General features: G+C 36.5%; 1 protein-coding gene across 1 annotated transcript; it reads left to right on the top strand.

The window, feature by feature from the left end:
* The first annotated feature begins 2,922 nt into the window (after positions 1 to 2,922).
* On the top strand, positions 2,923 to 19,261 carry LOC115918889. Its single transcript, XM_030993478.1, has 8 exons — positions 2,923 to 3,256; positions 7,051 to 7,114; positions 10,687 to 10,739; positions 11,608 to 11,736; positions 14,099 to 14,289; positions 16,659 to 16,736; positions 17,958 to 18,174; positions 18,671 to 19,261. Exons 1-8 carry the CDS (start codon positions 3,097 to 3,099, stop codon positions 18,715 to 18,717), a joined length of 939 nt encoding a protein of 312 aa, XP_030849338.1. The 5' UTR covers positions 2,923 to 3,096; the 3' UTR covers positions 18,718 to 19,261.
* The last annotated feature ends 2,037 nt before the right edge of the window (positions 19,262 to 21,298 follow it).

Here is a 21,298-nt window from a genome sequence, read left to right as displayed (position 1 = left end):
GGAGCTACTTTTTATCGTGCTGATGATTAATGATATACACGTGTTATGTCCTTTTCTATTCAATAGTTAGAATGCGGGTCACAAAGAAATAGGCCATTTTCGTAATGCAACGAAATTTAATGCATGCGTCTTTGTGAAGCGCCTCAATAAAAACTATTTCATTCACCTGATGAGAATAATTGTATTTCAAAAGACAGAATCAGAACTGCATACATGGATTTGCTTGCCCTACCTAGCAACACTTAAATATTATGCAAACTGCATATTATGCAGTTTGCATCCTGACTATTGAAATACTGTTTTTCTTATCAGGTGAATAAAATAATTTGTATTGAGGCACTTCACAAAGACTTGTGTATTAAATTTGGTTACATTACGAAAATGGCCTATTGTTATATAGGGCTATACCGGCGAAAAGCTTTTTTGTAAATATCTATTGGTGAAGTGATTAATCTAGACATAATTATAATCAGTGAATACATCGTGGTCGATTGGAGTCTCGGTTTCAACCAGAATAGACAAGTCTAGTAAGTTATTCAACTTTCATGCATTTACTAGAGCAACAATTTTATCACAGTGACCCGCACGCTTGTCGGAGGTTTGCCCGATTCATCAACAACTGGCCCGAATTCACAAAGGAGGTTTGTCGACAAACCGAGGTTTATGTGCGTCATACGACGCGTTTCGACGCGTTTTTACAAACCTTGGTTTGTAAAAAAACAGAAGGAGGTTTGTCGAAACAAAAGAATTCGGGCCCTTGTGTTTGTAAAGTGGATTCCTTCCAATATAGAAATCTTATCAGACAATAAAGGGTGAATGTAAATAGTTTGGTGAAGTGTCCAAAGCCCCCCCCCCCCCGTGTTATTTAGGGTACGCATATGTGTGTTCCAAGCATCCCCCCCCCACCCTTTCAGCATAAGTCCGGTGTGGGGTTTTCGGAGTCAAAGAATCTGATTAAGATGTTCTTTCATCGATTTGAGGGATCCTTGGGGCTGTCATGCTGGTCATGCTGGTCAATTCCAAAAATGGCTGCCACCTCTGTGTAGTTCCAAAAGGAAAAGGGCTAGTATGATAAAAGTTTATAGATATTAAGGGGGTTTTCGGGGTCAGAGAATCTGATTATGATGTTCTTGTATCAATTGCAGGTCTCCTTGGGGCTGCAATGCTGGTCATATTGGCCAAATAAAAAACGACCGCCATCCGAGTTTCCGGGGTCGGATAATCTGATTATGATGTTCTTTTATCGATTTTATGTCCCCATGGACCTATTACGGATGGACATTCATCGGTTTCTTAACGAATTCATTGTGATTGTCTCCGTCAATGTCGTCTCAATAACATTCCGTTCATGTTTCTTCACTTTGATCTTATCATGGTCACCGCCAAAATCCGGGACAGAATCAAGATAGTGATTTTACACATGTTAATCTACACGCGCAGAAGATAATTACTTGCCTAAATCAATGAAAATCGATGTGCAGTTCTGGCTTCGGAAATTGTTGTTCCGTGTACTGAACATGTATTTTATTTTGAGAAACATATTGATATTACCAGATAGAGGTTATTTTTGGATTTGGGGGTTGTGATTGAAAATCCCGTTCCCCCCTATTTCCTCATAATATTCCAGAGTTACAACGCACAGGGCTGATACAGATCATGGCCTTCTAATTGTTTTATAAGGTCGTAGGTGTATGCGAAAGTTTGCGAATCAGTAATAATACATTTCATATCACCAAAATCGTCTGCTTTTCAACTTTGCTGCTCCCCATTGCAGGGATGCTTTTATTTAAGACACAATCTTACAGATCTAGAGCACACCATCCAAACAAAACCGAAGAGAGGGAAACTGCTCCTTTGTCAATGACCGAAAATGCTTACGCAGTCGTTATTGTTAAAACAGCTGAATGTTCTCATTAAGATGCACATAATCAGAAGGCTGCGACTATCATTGGATCAGAGAAAGAATCACTTTGAATGTCCATCCGTAATAGGTCCATGATGTCACCAATCCTGTCCTTAATGACAGGCTACAAGCATTTCTTGGTTGAAGAAGATGAGGGAAGATGCGCCAAATTCACACTTGAGTGGGTTAATGACTACAACGTATTTCGTGAGTTGTAAGAACCAGGCGCGTACGCAGGATTTTTTCAAGGGAGAGTTTTAACAATTTCAAATCGGGCCGAAAATTTCGCAACGCCTCAGCCAGCCGCTGAAGAAGCGGGGGGGGGGGGGGGGGGGGGGCGTTCCGTGAGGGGGGGGGGGGTAAAGTCAACTTTTTTAGGTCACCATTAGCATTATTTTATTTTATTTTAAATTAAAAAACAAAACAAAAACAAAAACGAAGGGGGGATTTCCTCCAAATCCCCCCCCCTGAGTACGCGACTGCATTATGCGTGTTCCCAGCAACCCCCCCCCCCCCTTCAGCAAAAATCTGGTGTGTAAAGTCAATACGGGTAGATATTTTTCTTTGTTATACGAGCCTTTTCAGCACCCCCCCCCCCCTTTCAGCAAAAATCTGGTGTATAAAGTCAATACGGGCAGATCTTTTTCTTTGTTACGAGCCGGAGATTTTGGGAACACGCATGCGGTACCCCCGTTCCCAGAGTGGGGGGGGGGGCGGGGCAAGAATAGGCTCATATGCTCACCATGGATTGATTTAACCTCTAGGCGCACTACTGCGCACTGAAAAGCGTGCAATAGGACTGGAAAATATTGCACGCTTTTTCATGAAACAGCGTGCAATAGGCCATGGAGTTACTATAGGCTAGTAACTCCATGAAAAGGTTCAGTAAATAAATCACACGTGACCGCGCATGACCAATCATTTGGGATCTGGGAGTGAGCTATAGTTGTATAAATAAAACTATACAGAAATGATTTCTCTTCTCCATAAAAGCGTTTTTTATTGTGATTCACTGAAGTATGAGGTATTGTGTTTAATCATAATCGCTGAAACCGCGATATTCTATTCCTCTCTATAATATTAGGCTATACAGTTTCAAAACTAGCTCTACACTAGCTTGTCGGTCTGTTCACGTCGAACTCTGTTTTAACTGTAAAGTCTTTGCGTAGGTTTTGGTGTACCGTACTTTCATCATGAGAGAGAATAGGGAAACTGTTTTATTGGTTGGTTTACTGGCTATCATCAGCATCACCGCGCTGGTGCTCGGGGTCGTGGGCTTGACTAAATCCAACGGGGCGAGCCCGGGCGAGGCGCAGCCAGTCAACGTATACACTTCTGGATCGTCCGATGCACGTATGTATGGACACACCGTCACACACGTACTATATTTATTGCCCATTAAGTTAGATATTCTTTTCCCTATCTCTTTTCGTGAAATGACGGAGACACAGGGGCGGTTCTAGCTTTTTTGCTAATGGGGGAGGGGTGACAAAATGACGATGCGGGGCATCTTTCACGAGCCGTTTAGCGGCGAGGCGATTTTTGTTGTTGCTGCTATTTTGAATCCCCGTAAGTGATTTTTTACTAGCATCTACTTACACAACGGAGACCATAAATATTAGCCTAAATAGCCATTCGACCAAATGATTGGACCATGTGGATAGTAGACAGGTGTAGACCATATGAGAATAGACTAATTGGGTAATAGACGAACTGGGACCCGTTTCACAAAACCTTTTTTCAATGAAAAATGACAAAAATCAGTGACAAATCTTTTAATAACCAATCAGAAGCAAGGATTTCAGGAGCTTATAACAAAAACTGTCATGTGTCACTGATGACAAGTTTTGTGAAACGCCCCTGGTTGTAGCCCAAATGGCAAGTCATCCAAACTAGGCTGATTCCACACCAGACAATAAGAGTCACAAATAATAAATATTTGTCGATGGAAGCTTTTCATAAACTTGACCTCCTTTTGAAGCTTTCTCCACAATATCCATCCAAGTTACGTGAACAGATTTTGGAGGGCTTTTCTTGTCACGCGCCGAACCGCATCTAGGTCAGTTTGGTTTTATACGTCTGGCATTGTATTGTTGTAGAGTGTAGTGTATTTATTTTTTGTTTATGTATTCATGAAATAATCTATTTAGAGCTATTTTGTAACTTTCCTTGATTTTCCCCCCTTTATAATAAGCACGATAAATGAACATTTTATGTTATTTTTGTTAGTCTTGGAATTACCTAGATATGCCTGCTGGCCTTTGTGATTCCCGCCACATTATGAGGAGTGTTTCTTTCAAATCTTTGTTTTATACATGTAAGGCATATATAGGCCCATATGAACACACAGACACACACACTTTTCTTTAACAGTAATTTTGTTTTATTCCTTCAAATACAATCATAATTTTTAATTACAAAAATAAACGTTTTCAATATTGATTGCTTATACATAAACATAATTAAACAAAAACTCATATTCAGTATAAAATAACTGAGCAAATATTCAGAGTTAGTAAACTTAAAGTACATAAACAAATGCAATTCACAAATGCAATTCAAATTGAACACGATGGAGGGTTATTGTACTCAGATATTTCAGATCATTTTCCAATATTTTATGTTGCAAACAAAATACACTCATAATTTACCTGTAAAGGAATCCAGTTTCATGATATTGATAAATGATTCTAGGATTGATGATTTTAAAAAGAAATTGAGCTGTGTAGACTGGAATCCTATTTATGCCTCAAAAGATGTGAATCATGCTTATGACATGTTTTACTCTATTTTTTTATCGTTTCTATAATGAATGTCTCCCTGTCGTTCGCAATAAAATTATTAAAAAAATAAGAATCCATAAACCCTGGATCTCCTCTGGCATTATAAAGTCAATTAATAAGAAAAATAATTTATATAAAGATTTTCGAAAATATTCTGGACCATCAAAAACTAAAAGAAAAAAAGAAGAGAAATATAAAAAATACAAAGATTCATTGATTAAAATCATCCGCTCTGTTAAACTTGTTTTTGAACGTTTATATGGTTTTCTGAATTATAATAATATATTGATCTTGCAACAATTTGGTTTTCATAAAAAATATTCCAAATACATGCATATATTTCATATGTATGATCGTATAATGCAAGAAATAGATAAGGGTAATTTTACTGTTGGTATATTTTTAGATCTCTCAAAGGCATTTGACACCGTTGACCATGACATACTTCTTTAAAAAATGGAACATTATGGAATCAGAGGTCATGCTCTTGATTGGTTTCATGATTATTTATCAAATCGTATGCAATATGTTGTGGTCAACGGTGTCAAATCAGATTTAAGTCGTGTATTATACGGAGTTCCGCAAGGGTCTGTTCTCGGCCCGTTATTATTTTTGTTATATATTAATGATTTCATAAATTGTTCTTCAATTCTTAATTTCATACTTTTTGCGGATGATACCAGTATTACTCTTTCTAACTCAAAAATCAGCACATTAATTCACCTGTTTAATAAGGAGCTCCACAATGTTGTTACCTGGTTGCAATGCAATAAATTGTATTTAAATTTTGAAAAAACTAAATATGTTCTCTTTAAAACAAAAAATAAAAAAGCTAGTAATGATATCCCACAAGTCACTATGGATGGCAAGATTATTACCCAAGTATCAACACATTGATTTTGCCTCATCTCACTTACTGTTGTATGATTTGGGGGAATACATTTAAAACACACTTAAATAGACTTTTTATTACTCAGAAAAAAGCAATAAGAACAGTTTGTAATGTACCATTTAATAACCATACAAGCAATTTATTTGTTGAATGTAAAACATTAAAGGTCTCTGACCTTGTACTTATGTATACCTATATCTTTATGTATCATTATCATACGAATGCCTTGCCAGATACTTTTAATGATCTTTTTAGCACTAATGACTCCTATCACTCATATTTCACCCGTCAACACGCAGATCTTCATCAATTTCTTCCCAAAACTACAATTAGTCAAATTCCTTACGTTGTAATGGAATTAAGTTATGGAATGACCTAGACAATGATATTAAACTAAGTAAAACTCTTGATAAATTTAAAAAACTCTTGAAAAATAAAATGTTCTTTCAGTACAAAAACACGCTCAATTAAATAATGAATAACTTGCTCCACTTTTTTATATTTTGTATATAAATGTTTTGTAATACTGTAAAGCACCAGCCGGGGCGCACATAGTGACGCAGTGTCTCTTGACGTCGTGTCCTGTGTGCGTCCTTTGCTGGTGCTTTGCTGTAAATGTCTTATCCTCAAATACATGTAGGTCTTTATAATCATTTTCTTGTATATATTTGTTTTCCCGTTAATGTTGTTTTTGTTAATTTTCTCGATATATGTGTCATGGTTGGTGCCCCAATCACAAGTTTGTTTTCAAACTTCTTCAGGGGCCCCTAACCCCATGTTTTTATATTATCATGAATTATTATTGTATATGTATTTTTGTTATGGTTGAATAAATAAATTGAAAATTGAATTGAAACATAAGTTATAAGTCAATTTCACATATTATTTACTTATAATAACAACAAAAATATTATTAAAAAGACTGGAGGTTATTTTACTGGTACTCCCAGATCCCCCTCCCTCATACAAACACACACACACACACACATACTCCTCAGTGGATGTCTGCTAACATTCTCAACTCAAGAAAAATATACTAAATAAGTAAGTTATGGCTGCAAAATAGAGTTACACTTTAACAAGCTCACGGTGGAGAGGAAAACAAATCTTAATTAATACAAAGCTGCTCCCACTTTAAAAAACGTAATCCCAGCTTTTCTATTCTAATGGCTATTTTCTTTTCCTCATCCCTCTAATCAAAAATAGTTTTCTTCATCTTTTCTAAAGCTGGTACTTGTCCTGCTGACCTTGACATAAATAAAACATACTTCACTATGAAAATTATAGTATTACAGATCTTTATTCTATTTGAACTATACCTGCCAACCCAGACAAACACACACACACCCACACACACCTACATATGTTCATTGTATTTCTTAGTTTTGTATCCAAATGGGGAAATAAACTTGAATTGGATACTGAATTGAATTGATTTGTCTTATTGTCCTTTTTGTCTTTCTTTGAACCAGTTACTAGTAACGAAAGGATCTGGATGATTGCTATTGGCCACTACGGTAGCAACGTTGAATACTTGTAAGTCAACTTTATAATAAATAGGCCATACTATGGTTGCAACGTCGAATACTTTTAAGTTAACCTTTAAAATAAATGGGGCATTATGGTACAACTCGCAAAGTTACTACGCCCAAAATCTAATTACGTTTTAAGCAGTGGCTATCTCAGAAACCCCCAAGCAACACCATGAAAAGAAGGGTTTCAATGGGCTATTATATGAAAACATCAGTCAGCTAGATTAAACAAAAACATGAACAAAAGACAGTGGTATGCCCTCACCCACTTAATACCTTATTGCATTAACATCCCGTTATCGATGTTTTGTCAGAACTTAATCACAATTATAATTAATAAATGACACATATTTGTGATGTATATTTTACGCATGAGTGATTAAAAATAATTTGAAGAAAGGGTACCAAAAAATCATTTGGCGCACGGTATCTGAATTTCAAAGAGAAAAACACTATTCCAGAAGGTTCATTTTCTGCTCTTTCATAATTATGACACCTCAATCAGGAAAAATGAGCCAGGAATAATAAGGTTCTGTTTCTTTAAAGAAATGTTTGCATTTCCATAATGTTATTAAACCAATTAGTTTTCACTGGCTGCCTGTCGTAGTAACAACGACTGACGAGCAGCCCCGTGATCAGCCATGCATGAAGTCTTTCATCTTCAAGTTCTTTGGTGTTAGGGCAGCTAGCAGACAGCTAGTGGAACGGATTCTCTGTTTCGTTTTTTTTCTGGGACGCATTGTGTATATTAGCCGGGGTAATCATATGATTGCAGGAAGAATGGTATTGATACCGGTGAGGCTACCCTGGATAAACAAAGCATAATCTATTATAAGGATTATTATTACAATTTATTTTGACGTTGTTGTATATAGCTTCCGCTGTATACGCCCCTTTGTGTACTCAGGCGCATCCCACGCAACAGCCCACTTCTTCCCCAAGTTCAATGTAGGCCCAAAGATGCACCCGTGAATATAATTATTATCTTCGTCGGGCTTGAACGTGTGTCATATCGATCTACGTGACAGGGCCCCAGTAAAAAAAAAAATGTCATCAGTGATGAATGACAGTTTTTGTTATAAGCTAGTGAAATCCTTGCTTCTGATTAGTTATCAACAGATTTCAAAGTGTTTTTTTCACTTAGTGTGACATTCTCCGAAAATCCTCCTGCCGAACTAACTTGTTATATTTATGACTCACCCCTGCAAAACTTCCAATCTGTTAAAATTCTTGGCGTCATTGTGCAATCCAATCTGAAATGGGATCTACATGTCACTGAAATCCTCCAAAAATGGAATAGAAAGTTGTATATGTTTAGGCTTCTGCATGAACGATATGGACTAGCTGTCTTTAGCTGATTTAAAACTGGTATATACGGGCTATATTCGTACTGTCATGGAACGCGCTGTACCCCAGTTTTAATGGTGGGCTTACGCAGAAACAAATAAGAAGCTTGGAGCAAGTTCAAAAAAGAGTATGTACTGTAGAATCATGTTGGGTCCACGACACACACATTATACCAATGCTTGCCAAATGTGTGATATGGCAACGTTTGAATCCAGAAGGGAAAAGCTTTGTGTGGATTTTGCTATATCTTTAGCTAAACTACCAACATGTAGTACCTGGTTACCTCTTCGGAAAAACATACCCATCTCCTTACTCCATGCATCTAGATAATCATCAATGCAAATGCAAAACCAATCGTTTCCGAAATAGCCCCTTACCTTACTTTGTCGATCTTTTCAATAAAGCCAAGCCCAATTAATCAAAATAGATGAATTAATATACAATTTTTATTTGTATTATATACTCTTTTCACAAATCACTGTTGAAGTTCCCTGATTTTTACTCTCCATAAGATAATAACAAACCAAAAAACAAAATTATGTTCCCTTTACCTTCAATAACCACTTTATAACTCAAGGAAAAGGAATGATAGAGTGCCTTAATTGCATTTTTTTTAAATATCATTCTTCAATTAATAATAATAATAATAAATATTCTTCTATTAAAGCTATAATACAAATACTTGCAATAGCAAACGTCAACAATGTTATGAAAAGAATGTGTTCATTTCTATTTTTATATTCGTATATTCTCTTAATGACTCTTTAAAAGTACATTTATGCAATATATATTTTTTGATGTACATATGTACTTTAACAACTTCCTCATTTACTTCTTACTTCTTTACTTCATGTTTCTCCTCTCCGTTTCTCCGACTTCATGTTATCTTCTGTTTTCTTATTTTTTGCTGCCCAAGCAATCTTAAGATATCAACTATATATTTCAATATAGCAGATCAATAATTGTAACTGCATTTTATGTCTGAAATATACAATGAGTCTTTTACTTGTACTCATGACCAATTCAGCCATTGGGCTGCGACGCATGTTTTTAATAAACCTTGAATTGAATTGAATTGAATTTGTGACTGCTTTTTGTCATTGAAAAAAAATCTTTGCGAAACGGGTCCTTGGCTGTTTTGGGGTTATTCAAACGCACATTATTTTGTGGAAGTTCGGGTGGCCAGGGTATTTATGAATAGTATACGAAATTATTTGAAGCATGCCATTAAAGGTCACTGGAAGTTTACTGTCTGAGGAGTGGCAGCTTTGCATGAATAATTATATGGCAGTGGAGGTATGAAGTGAACATTATTGGAGTCGTCGGTGTAGGCCTACTTTAGTATAATTATATGTCGTCTGTCTACCAATGCAGCATATGTAGCAAAATAATGCAGATTCTCAAAAGATCTCTCGAAATTCCGCACGCTTCCTATCTTTGAAAGTATTGAACTATATAGTGGGAATTAGGAATTGGGTTACGCACTGTTGGCAAGTTGACACTGAGAAGCTATTAAGGCGTTGTTCAAAGCCTCGGTCACAAATACCGTTACGGGCTGTTACGAACGCCTTACGAACGATTTTCAGACCATTTCGTAAGATCTACTGAAGAAGGCCGTACGAAACAAGCGTTCGTAGACCATTCGTAAGTTCGAAGATTTGTCGATGGTCTTGTCCAAGATTTTTTCAACCTCGCACGAAACTCTCTCTCTCTTCGTAAGGCAGCCGTACGGACGTCGTAATAACATCGTAAGAACCACGCAAGATATTTGTACATTTCGTAGGGTCGAGAGACAATTCTAGAAGCCTTAACATTCTTACGATGATCGTAAGAACGCCTTAAGTTGTTCATAGAAGGCTCTTACAGACGGATATTCGTATGGCCTTCGTACGAACGACTCCTAGAGTTCGTAAGGTGTTGCGCTTTTTTGCAACCCGACAAATGTCCCAAAAATCGTAACATCTTCTTACGAATGACTTGAGAATGCCGTCAGTTTCACGTACGAGCATCTTGCGAGAACAACAATGCGTAAGATGGCCGTAAGTCTGACGTAAGGCGTTGTTTAAGAAACAGTACGCTAGGGCAGAGAGATTTCAGTTAAGTATCGCTTTAAAGTTTTACGTTGCATTCTCATCTGGATATGCCGGCCACTCCTAAGATTTATATCAACATGTAATCTTCGCTTTCTCATTGACCTTTCTTGACCTTGACCTTTGATCTTTGACGCAGGGATGAAGAGACTTACACCATCCGAGGATTTAATCCGGATATAGTGGATGCGGGTAAGAATAAAAAAACACTCGTTTTTTTTTGAAAAATAATATCGCTAGTGATATTCGTTTGTCTCGCAATGTATAGTCAACAAGGGATCAATAGATCACGACGTTTTGTGCGCCGCTGCAACAATTCGTCAGGTGATAAAATATATTGTAAGCAAGCGTCTCTTATATACTATACGGAATACGGGTATTGCGAGACAAACGAATATCACTAGCGATATTATCTGCAATGAGTAATATATTTAGCATCACTCGGTTTTTTAGTTGGGCATTATCAACTAGCAGCGTCGCTAAATAGGGGGAGGGGCTTTTTTTTTTTTTAATTGGAGGGCCTGAATTCCAACCTCAATGCCTCAACCATCAATTTTTCTCTAGGCAAATTCTAAGTCTTTAATTGTCTGCAAGTGTTGTCTTTTTCTTTCTTTCTTTTTGCTTGCTTGCTTCCTTGATTGCCACAATTTTAAATCTGATCCCATAAAACCGTGAAATTGTGAAATTCTTACATCCGCCCCCCCCCCTCCATGTCCCTCCTCGAAAAAAAAAAATATATATATAGAATTTTAAGATTTTGAATAAGTCTAATAATGAACGTAACCGCGTTTTTGTAACACAATACTAAAGCGGTTTTGCTTCATTGCTATATGTATATATTTAATTGAGCGAACATCTGCTATCGTATTGAGAAGTTCATGATTTAACTCTCTGTTCTAAGCAGTGCATCCACCTACACAACATAAACTTTCTGAACAGGTTCACAAAATATTGATTTTTATCCTTTTATCTGTAAACGGTTCTTACTATTTACACAGGCAAGTGAATCAACGTTTCATAACCTGTATCAGTTTCTTTACTTCTATTTCAATATCACAAGTTTGCTCCATCGCTAACAAGAACTGCAAATTGGTATACGACGTCTATGGCAATTGTTGGGACAGCAACGCAGGCCAGCGGCCCAGGGGCGGCCAGGGTCTAATGGGAGGCTGGTATGACGGTTGCTCGGGTGAGTATATACCATATAATCATAATAAAGTCGTAATTGCAAAGGGCATTTTTTCTAAAATTGCTCCTCTCCACCCAGGTTGTGAATGGGTTCCCGCCAGGATGTGAATGCCACTGTTATTAGATTGGCATGTGCAGGCCTGTAAATAGTGCACCGAGTAGAGAAGAGTGCAGGATCGTAGATATTGTGTACATTGTTTACTTCTGCTTCTACTACTACTACTACTACTACTACTACTACTACTACTACTATTACTACTACTACTACTACTACTACTACTACTACCATTACTACTACTGCTAATACTTCTACTACTACTACTACTTCTTCTACTACTACTAGTAGTAGTAGCCTAGTAGTAGTAGCAGTAAAACTAGTCTACTAATAATAATACTACTGCTACCACTACTTCTATTAGTATAGTAGTAGTAGTGGTAGTATACTAGTACTACTACATCTGTTTCTAGTATTACATCAGCTTTTAGAAGTAGGAGTGGTGGTATACTACTAACACGTCTGGTTCTTGTACTATACTACTTAACTACATGTACTATCACAATCAATATTACTATTATTATTACTACTATTACATCTGCTACTAGTAGGATAAGTACTTGGGTTTAGTGTTACTATACACTACATCTGCTAATAGTACTGGTACTAGTACTATACTGTTAGTAGTTATATTCAGAACTACTATTTATGATTATGTTATTATTATTATAACTATTACTACTAATAGTAGTACTTCTTCATGTGCTACTACTACCTCTACTACTACTACTACTACTACTCCTACTTTTACTTTGAATAAGTACTGTATACTACTACTAACGGTACTAATAGCACTATACTAATTTATTCATCATGTGACATGATAATGTTAGTGATACTGATCATATTCAAAATAGAGAACATGATAATTTTAATAATAATGATAATAATCATGATAATTATTATTATATTCCACATACTAAGAATTTTGCTCTATGATTGGTCAAAAGTAAATCACGTGATGAAAGATAGTTCGCCCATTTTTGATGGGAGAAGCAAAAAGTTTGTTACACTGTGTAGATAGTACTACTATCTACACAGTGCAACGCACTTTCACTGAAGATAGAGGTACTATCTACAAAGTTCAACGCACTTTCACTCAAGATAGAGGTACTATCTACACAGAACAACGCACTTTCACTGAAGATTATCCAAAAGCGCACTAAAACAGGCGTAATTAAGCGCGCAGTACCATTGAGCGCAATGAAATAAAACACATGCGCGCACCGTACCCTCAAGGGGTTGGGTTAAACTTAAACCTTTTTTGGTGTGAATTTGGGCCTAGGTGTCTTTTATGTAAATGCATACACGTCCTTTTCTTGTTGTAGTTAAATTGTTTTAGATGTGGAATATAAAGCAATTAATCACCTTTTGGTTTCAGGCGATGGCAAACTATCACTTCCTCGTCGATCAGAATGTATACGCTATCTTTCCTCAGCTTCGCTTCGGAAAGATAGCTACATCCAGATCGCCTCGGAAGTGATAGTTTGTGCCATCACCTTCACCAACGGTAATTATTTGCTTATTATAGTGATAATAATAATAAAAATAATGATATTGTAATATGTGATCTTATACATTGACTCAATGCTACATGCTATACACACATACACACAGTTAATGTACAATGTGGTTGCAATCCACAGTGTACATATTAATAATAATAATAACGATAATGATAATGATAATCATGATCATCATGATCATACCAATAATAATAATAATGATGATGTGATAAATGAGTGTTGCCGATTTGAAGAAGAAACCCTGATTTATTTGACCTTTGACTCCTCCGTCATCGTAAAGGTAGAGTTATAAGAAACTTTGAAAATTGGATAGATAGTAATTCTTTAAAGTTTTTGATATATTTGGAAACCCCTGTGGATGTACTATAAGAACCAGAAAAGTAAGCCCGTAGAACACTTCTGCTTTCGAGATATTTAATAATCAAAAATTTACTGGTGTTCCCGGTGAATACAAAATATTTAGAATAGCGCCTAAGGCCACCCCATGGTCTAGCTGCGACCATGAACATTTCAGAATATGCAGTTCTACTATATAATTTCCAAACGTGAACAGCCAATTTGTCGATTGTATAGTCAAGAAATATTGTTTTAAAGCTAAAGTAATTTCAATCTTGAGAGGGAGCAATACAACATTTAGAGTTTATTATTTACAATTTCATCACTTTTGACTCGATTTCAACCGCGACAACGATCATTGAATATTGTAAAATCGCATATGCTTCCAATATGTTAATTTGAACCAAATTCACGACCCCATACCAACACTTTGTATTACCTTTCAGGTTGGGTCCAATCATTTGACCGTCTGCTAACATTCTCCTTCACAAAACCTTTCATGGAAGCTAACAAAGTTGGAATGTATGCAAAGAGCGGCAGCACACTCTCATACAGTGATTTGACAAACCTGAAGGTCGGGTTCTCCGATGGGTGGGCCTACGATGAGTTCTGTCTTGCAAGATATACTGATATTGCGGTATAGTTGGATTTTATTTTATTTTATTTTTGATAAATTTGTTTAATTTAATTAGATTTTGATTTGCTTTGATTTGGATAGATGATGATGATGATGATGAACAGCATTTGTATGGCGCCATATATCTGTTAAAAAAAATATTCAAAGGCGCGAGCTCCTCCAATAGAATTAGCATTTAAATGTTTGAAGGAAGATGTCAGGTTTGAGTGAAGCTTTGAAGTGATCCAGGTTGTCAATTTCGCGAATAGATGATGGGAGGGAATTCCACGGGCGAGGAGCAATAGAGGGAAATGCCCTGTCTCCATATCCCTTGAGATGAGTAATGGGCATTTGGAGAGTAAGGCCAGATGAGCGAAGTCCAGGGCGAAGATGACGCCGCTCGATAGGTTTGATTTGATTTGATTCGATTCGATTTGATCCGATTTGGTTTCAATGGCGTGTCCAGGAAAATAGGGCATAACGAGCATGTGCCCCCTCCCCGGCCCGGCCGCAAAAGGGAAAGAAGAAAAAGGAGAAAGCCAGAACGGGGCAAAGAAACAAACACAAAAACACCCTCTTTGTGTAAATTATGATATTGAAATGAATATCCTGTCAGGATAATCCAAGAACTGCTCTATAACTCTAACTCATTCAAATTGCCGATATGATTCAGTTGTTATAATTTTGGCTCCCACTCCCATCTCTCTCTCTCTCCCTCTCTCACTCTAATTTCTCCAACTTCCCCTCTCTGCACTTTTTCATTTGTAAATGAATGGCGCAACAAAGGTCCTGTGCGTAGTTTTCACTGAGCTCTGCATTATAAAATATAATGACTGCTATATGAGGGATAGTTGTTTTTATAGGGTCAAGGGGACGTTACATCCTGTTATCACCTCGAGGCGTGCCGAGGGGGTGATGGCAGGATGTAACGTCCCTGAGAGCCTGTAAAAACAAACATGCCTCGAATATTAAAGCAGTCTGTATATCTTTTATATACCGAATTCACACACAAAATCTACAAAGAATTTTTTACCTTAGCCTTTTCTTGAGTAAAGGCTGGTTAAAACATTACAGAAAATCTGGGACACTGTCTGTTAATATTTGCTGGAAAGATGACTGAATGTTACAATCATTTTGGAATCGCAGACAAAAAGCAATGTATGGTATCCGCACTCGCACAAACTAACTTTTAATACGTAAACCAATGGGGATCTCATCAAAAGTTTACTATTTTCCCGGTACCCGGAATCTTTAGGGAATCCCACTCATGAACAAGTTCGTTTCTTTCCGGGAATGGCTAAAATCACGACTACAATTTCGACCAATCAGATGGCTAGATTTCTAAAAAAAAGAGGAATATAATACTTATTCAGGGTCTCGTTTACCAACCTCACTCAACAGTCAATGGAATCAAGATTTCTTTGTAGTTACCATTAATGGTCATAGTTACCATAAAGTTTTTTTCATTGGCCCGGGCCCTGGAAAGTGTTGCGTATTACTTAACCTTGTAGTCATAAAAACCGCCGTGGTTTGAATGGCCGCGCCATATCCGAGCAAACTTTAGTTCTATAACTATCGTGTAGGCCTACCCTCGTTTTGTTATTTATTTGTTTATTTTATTTATTTTTAATCTTTTGCCAGGGTAGCCCATTAACCAATAAGTAGTGGTCTCCCATGTGGGCCTAAAGAAATATGAACATATTTACATTAAAAAGCATAACGTTTATACAGAACATTTAAAATAAAATTTCATAGTATATTTAGAAAGATATAACACAGCAATAATAGACGTGGCACAAACGAGTACTCGTTTGCAAAATAATCATATACCCTTAACCTTTTTTGAGGCCGCCATCCTTGTCAAGCTTTGCTTATGATTGCGGTCTCCTACACTTTTCCAACAGAATAGTTCAGACAATACTTTAAATTTATGATTATATGTTATGTCAATATTAAGTTTCGTTATTATGTACATAATATATTATGTAAAAAAACATTTTGACATGAAGAAATTATTGTTTGTTTATGTTGTATTATACCTTACATTTGTATGTTCTTTGTTATTCAGTTATATTTTATATGGAAAAAATGCAGAAATAAAATAGAATCAAAATCAAAAACCTAGTTCAACTGTAATGCCAATAGGAAAATGCTGTATAGTGGAGGCTAAGTTACCCTTTTCCGGATATGAATCAATACAAAATCATCCGAAATCTGGGGGCGGTTTCATAAAACTTGATATCAATAACAAGTTACAAGCTACTGTTATAAGCTACTGAAATCATGGCATCTGATTGGCTGAGAGCAAATTTGTCATAGAAATTTAGCATTTGCATATAGATAACAAGTTTTATGAAACAGGCTCCTGATGGCTGTTTCTCTCTTTGCAGGGTTCGAGTCTGCGTCAAGGCCAAATCACACATTTCGCCTCAACAGAAAGACTAATTGAAGCACTCAACTCTGGAGAGGTCAGTTTGTAATTACAGCTGACTTGAATAATTTGATTTGATTTGATGTATTGTTTTATGATTTCTTCATACAATGATAATCAGTATTATAAGATGATGACGTGGATCCTAATCAAATGATTGGTTGAAAGGGTACACGTGACCAGGCATTTATTTTGCCTAACGCGTAATCGCGCGTAATTCGGGTGATGACCGGTCATTATCCAATGATAATGACTGGTCATTATCAAAATCATGTTAGAAAACATCATTTTATAAAACAAATAAAACATAATCTTACAAAACAAATAATACACATTATTTGTCTTACTAATGCCCTTACTGATGTGTATTATTTGTATAACAATATGAGCATTTTGTACATAGTGGTAATATGTTTTCAAATCACAATGAATAACACAATTTATGAAACAAAATGTTGGGAACTATTGATTGGCATGGCTAATGCAGAAGAACTGGAAAGTAAGCTTGAAGTACATGTAGCTCTTTAACACATGATAATACAGTGACAGCAAATAAAGCTCACGAGACCGACTCCTCTCGGTCTAGCCACCCTAGCGGGCATTTTAAAAAGGTGTATGAGATGCAATGAGACCGAAATGTCGACGGACTTCTGATCAGAAGTTCCTTTTTTTAAAGGATTTACCAGTCGGCCAGGGACTCGTTTCCTAAGGCCTTTTTTCAATGACAAATGACAAAAAATAGAGACAAATCTGCTGATCAGAAGCAATGATTTCAGTGGATTTGTTTTGTGAAATGAAGCCCTGAAATGGGGCCTAGCTGATCTCAAGGGCTCGTAGTCTTACTAAGATGACACGATGTTCAATATTTTTTTTGGATTAGGATTCCATGGGTAAACAAAGTTATTATCATTGCTGTTGATATAGTTATTATCATTATTATTTTTTGTATCTAAAATAACTTTTTTTATTATTATTATTATTAGAATTATTATTTTATTAGTATAATAATAATCGTTATTATTATCATTGTTATTACTATTGATATTATTAATTTAGTTATTATTATTAATGATGATAAAATAATACAAGGCCTCCTTTTTTCTATATTTCCTTGGGCTATATGTCATCTTTGTTTCAGTCCCCACGCAGTAAACCAGCGCTTTGATAAGAATCACGCCGCCAAACTTTCGAAATCTATGATTATATAGGCCTAAGTAAATGGTCCTTTACTTACTTTCTTGTTTCATTATTTCTGTAGATCGATGTCATTTTTGTCTCAGCCCTCTCTCAGTACGACAGCGCCTTGATGAGAATCACGCCCTCAGACTTCGAGAATAAGTGTCTGAAAGGAGGGAATTCTGTCATGACACGTCACAATAACCGCGATTTCGTCAACTGGTGGAACGACGCGTTCGATCGCCTTGTCCAGAGAGGGCGCTATGATGAAATCTGTAAAACAGTCTCTGACAGGCATGGTAAGATAGAACTAAGATTTTAAAGATTTATAAAAAAAGAAGATAGAACTAAGAGATGCGAAAAAAATGTCACGACCGTCGGGAGAGATAGAAGAGGGGAAGAGAAACAGAAAGAGAAAATGGAAAGGGTTGGGGAGAGTCAGAGAGAGAGAGAGAGACTGAGAGAGAGAGAGAGAGAGATAGGGAGAGAATGAGTGAGAGAGAAAAAGGGAGGGGGGGGGGGACTAGAGATCGAGGAGGAACAAATCAACTATTTACGCTTAAGAAACACAGTGTATGCCTAAAGTTGGGCTTCATGGTACATGTTCAGGTAACAAATAATGTTTGTTCATTTCGAAAGAAAGTATCTTTTCTAATACGTAAGAAAAGCTAGCATTATCAATCTCTAAAGTTTATATCCAATAATGAATACATGGACTCCTTTATGTATGATGATTATGCCTTGAATTATAATGCAGTAAAAATACATTTTTACATTTTTTCTCTCCTTTTATAGGCCATATCCCAGGGCGGGATTATACTGAGCTTTGTATCGGCTATTAGGCCACTTCTGATTGGAGGAAAGCGTTTATCACGTGACTGCAGACATGCATATGACGCCATTTTGTTGACGTCATTTTCCTTCAGCGTCTCTCACTTTTCTTTATCATTTGAGAGATGCATTAAAATATGTTTTTATTATATGTTTTGTCGTATCCGTGAGATGGCTTTATTTTGTAATCTTTGCTTTCGAATTATTCTCCTGTTAATTTTGGTGATAGTTTTTGTAAAATGTTGTAACTTTGATTTACCTGTTTTTATAATAATTATTATAAATGATATGTTCAACTATATGGCACTCTCACACAATAAGTCTCATAGCGCTTTATATGGTTAAGGGTTGAAAACTCAGTTTAAAAAATACGTCTTCAAGTGCTTCGTAAAGGTGTCTAGTGTGTGTACTGTATGGATGATGTTCCGGGGCAGTTGATTTAATAGGCGGGGTGCATACACTCTGAACATGACGGACAAAGAAAGAGGACAAAATATACACTTCCTCATTCTACCCTCAACAATTGCTGTGGTAGACAAAGGAACATCCCTTCACTGCTGTTATGTAAGAATGTGTAGAACAGGTGAATATGCATGTGACACCTGTTCTACACATGTTTACATAATAGCAGTGAAGGGATGTTCCTTTGTCTACCATGGCAATTGTTGACGGTAGAATGAGGAACTGTATATTTTGTCCTCTTTCTTTTCATAGTGATATAATGATTGAAAAGCATTGTCATCTGTCAATTGGGATGTTCTGGGTATGTGGGAAGAGAGCTGTCTATTGTTGTGATGAATATATTATTATATCGCAACGTGAATGTATTGTTAAAGGAGCTACACAAAGAAAATTCACTAACAACTCATAATTAGAACAAATTACATATGGATGGAAAGATTTTCTCTTGAAAAACACGAACAATTTGCTGAGAAATCATATAGATATCATGGAAAGGCGTAAAATGCAATTTTTCAAGACCCTCCTTAGACCCCCGAACGCCCCTGAACGTAAGTCAAACACACAAGCGTAGCGAGCTGTGAATTGTGACGTCACACACTGGACGAACAGCTCAGTGCCGTGTAGCAGTATGCAGCTAGCCAGCCGTGTCCCGTATGTGACGTCACAAATATTGACGCTCTACAAAGGACCGCTGAAGGCAGAAAATCTGGATCTCAAAACTAACATTTTTGAGAGTTGATTACTGAGGGCTCACAAACATATTTTGGAGAGAAGAGTTGTTGTATTTGATCGGCAAGGCTTCCCCTTCGCAATGATATGAGTTTTGCATCAATTCAAAACACTTCTGATTCTTCGTGTGGCTACTTTAAGACTTGATTTATATACATTATTGGGCATTACATTTAAGTGAGGTATTCCAAATTGAATAAACAAAATTATAAAGGACTCTGTATGCTATATTTCTACTATTTTCTTGTCAACAATTATGATAATATTTGATCGGTGAAAATGTTATTATACGAAATAAAGAGATTGGGAAAATGGAATTTCAGACATTTGCCTGCTTCTCTATAGATTCTTAGTACGTTTAAATAAACGTTATGCTTATAAGTATTTCAAAGAAACATTTCTATAACCATATCTTTTAGCATTATGCCTTGTACGTGATCTCTATGTGGGATGTAAAATAGGTTACATCCGATTGCCCCGCCCCCCCCCCCCAAAAAAAGGGGGGGGGGGGGTAAAGGGGAATCAGAATGTAAAAAGAAAGTGAAATCCCTTCCCGTACGTATTTTACCCTAATTTTTCCCTAATAAATTTGCATTTCTTCTTTTTGTTGATGAACAAAAACAAAACATTGCCCCTGAATGAACCCGGTACCCACCCCCTTACCCAGTTTATGGGCCTTTTTATCTGTGCTAGACGTATACCCCGAGCCTTGATAATTATGTCATGATATACAAATAATGAATGGTTAAGAGTTCAATAGTGCGAATATTTTCATGAGTTGAAAGATTAACGTTCTATCCAACGAGGCGTCAGCCGAGTTGAATAGAATTAACGTTAGAGATAAAGACCAGTTATGGTCATGCGATTGCATTGTGAAAGAAACGTTGTGGAATCGATCAGAAAAGGTTGATCATCTAGCATATAAGTATTGGTGTGTACTGCAAGGTTCTGGAATCATCAAAATGATAAGAAATTTGGCCCAGTCTTCGTAAAGTTACAAGCACTGTACACAGAAAGATGTATATGGGACTACACACACGTGCGCGACACGTGCGTTTATCTCTCACAGTCCAATAGATAAACTAATTTACCAAATATATATCAATTAGTAGGCGGTTTCCCGGCAAATGTTTTATCATCATGTATTAGTAAAAACATATTCTTTCACATGATTTGTAATAAGAGCTTCCATTTCATTTTTTGAAATTGGGGCGTTTCCAATACTGGTCTTTACCTTTAATCTTTCAACGAATGTAAATATTTGCACTATTGAACGAATGAAAAACATTCATTATTTGTTTTATGCAATATCAAAGTAGATCTAATAGAACGTTAATCAACAAATTATGCTTTTACTCCTTATAGTCAGGTCAATATACGGTAAAAAACACCCCAACCCCA

The sequence above is a fragment of the Strongylocentrotus purpuratus genome, unplaced genomic scaffold (genome assembly GCF_000002235.5).
Source record: "Strongylocentrotus purpuratus isolate Spur 01 unplaced genomic scaffold, Spur_5.0 spur5_scaffold_20, whole genome shotgun sequence".
Classification (NCBI taxonomy): Eukaryota; Metazoa; Echinodermata; class Echinoidea; order Camarodonta; family Strongylocentrotidae; genus Strongylocentrotus; species Strongylocentrotus purpuratus.
Note: the sequence above shows the minus strand (reverse complement) of the source record. Positions and strands in the feature narration are given on the sequence as shown.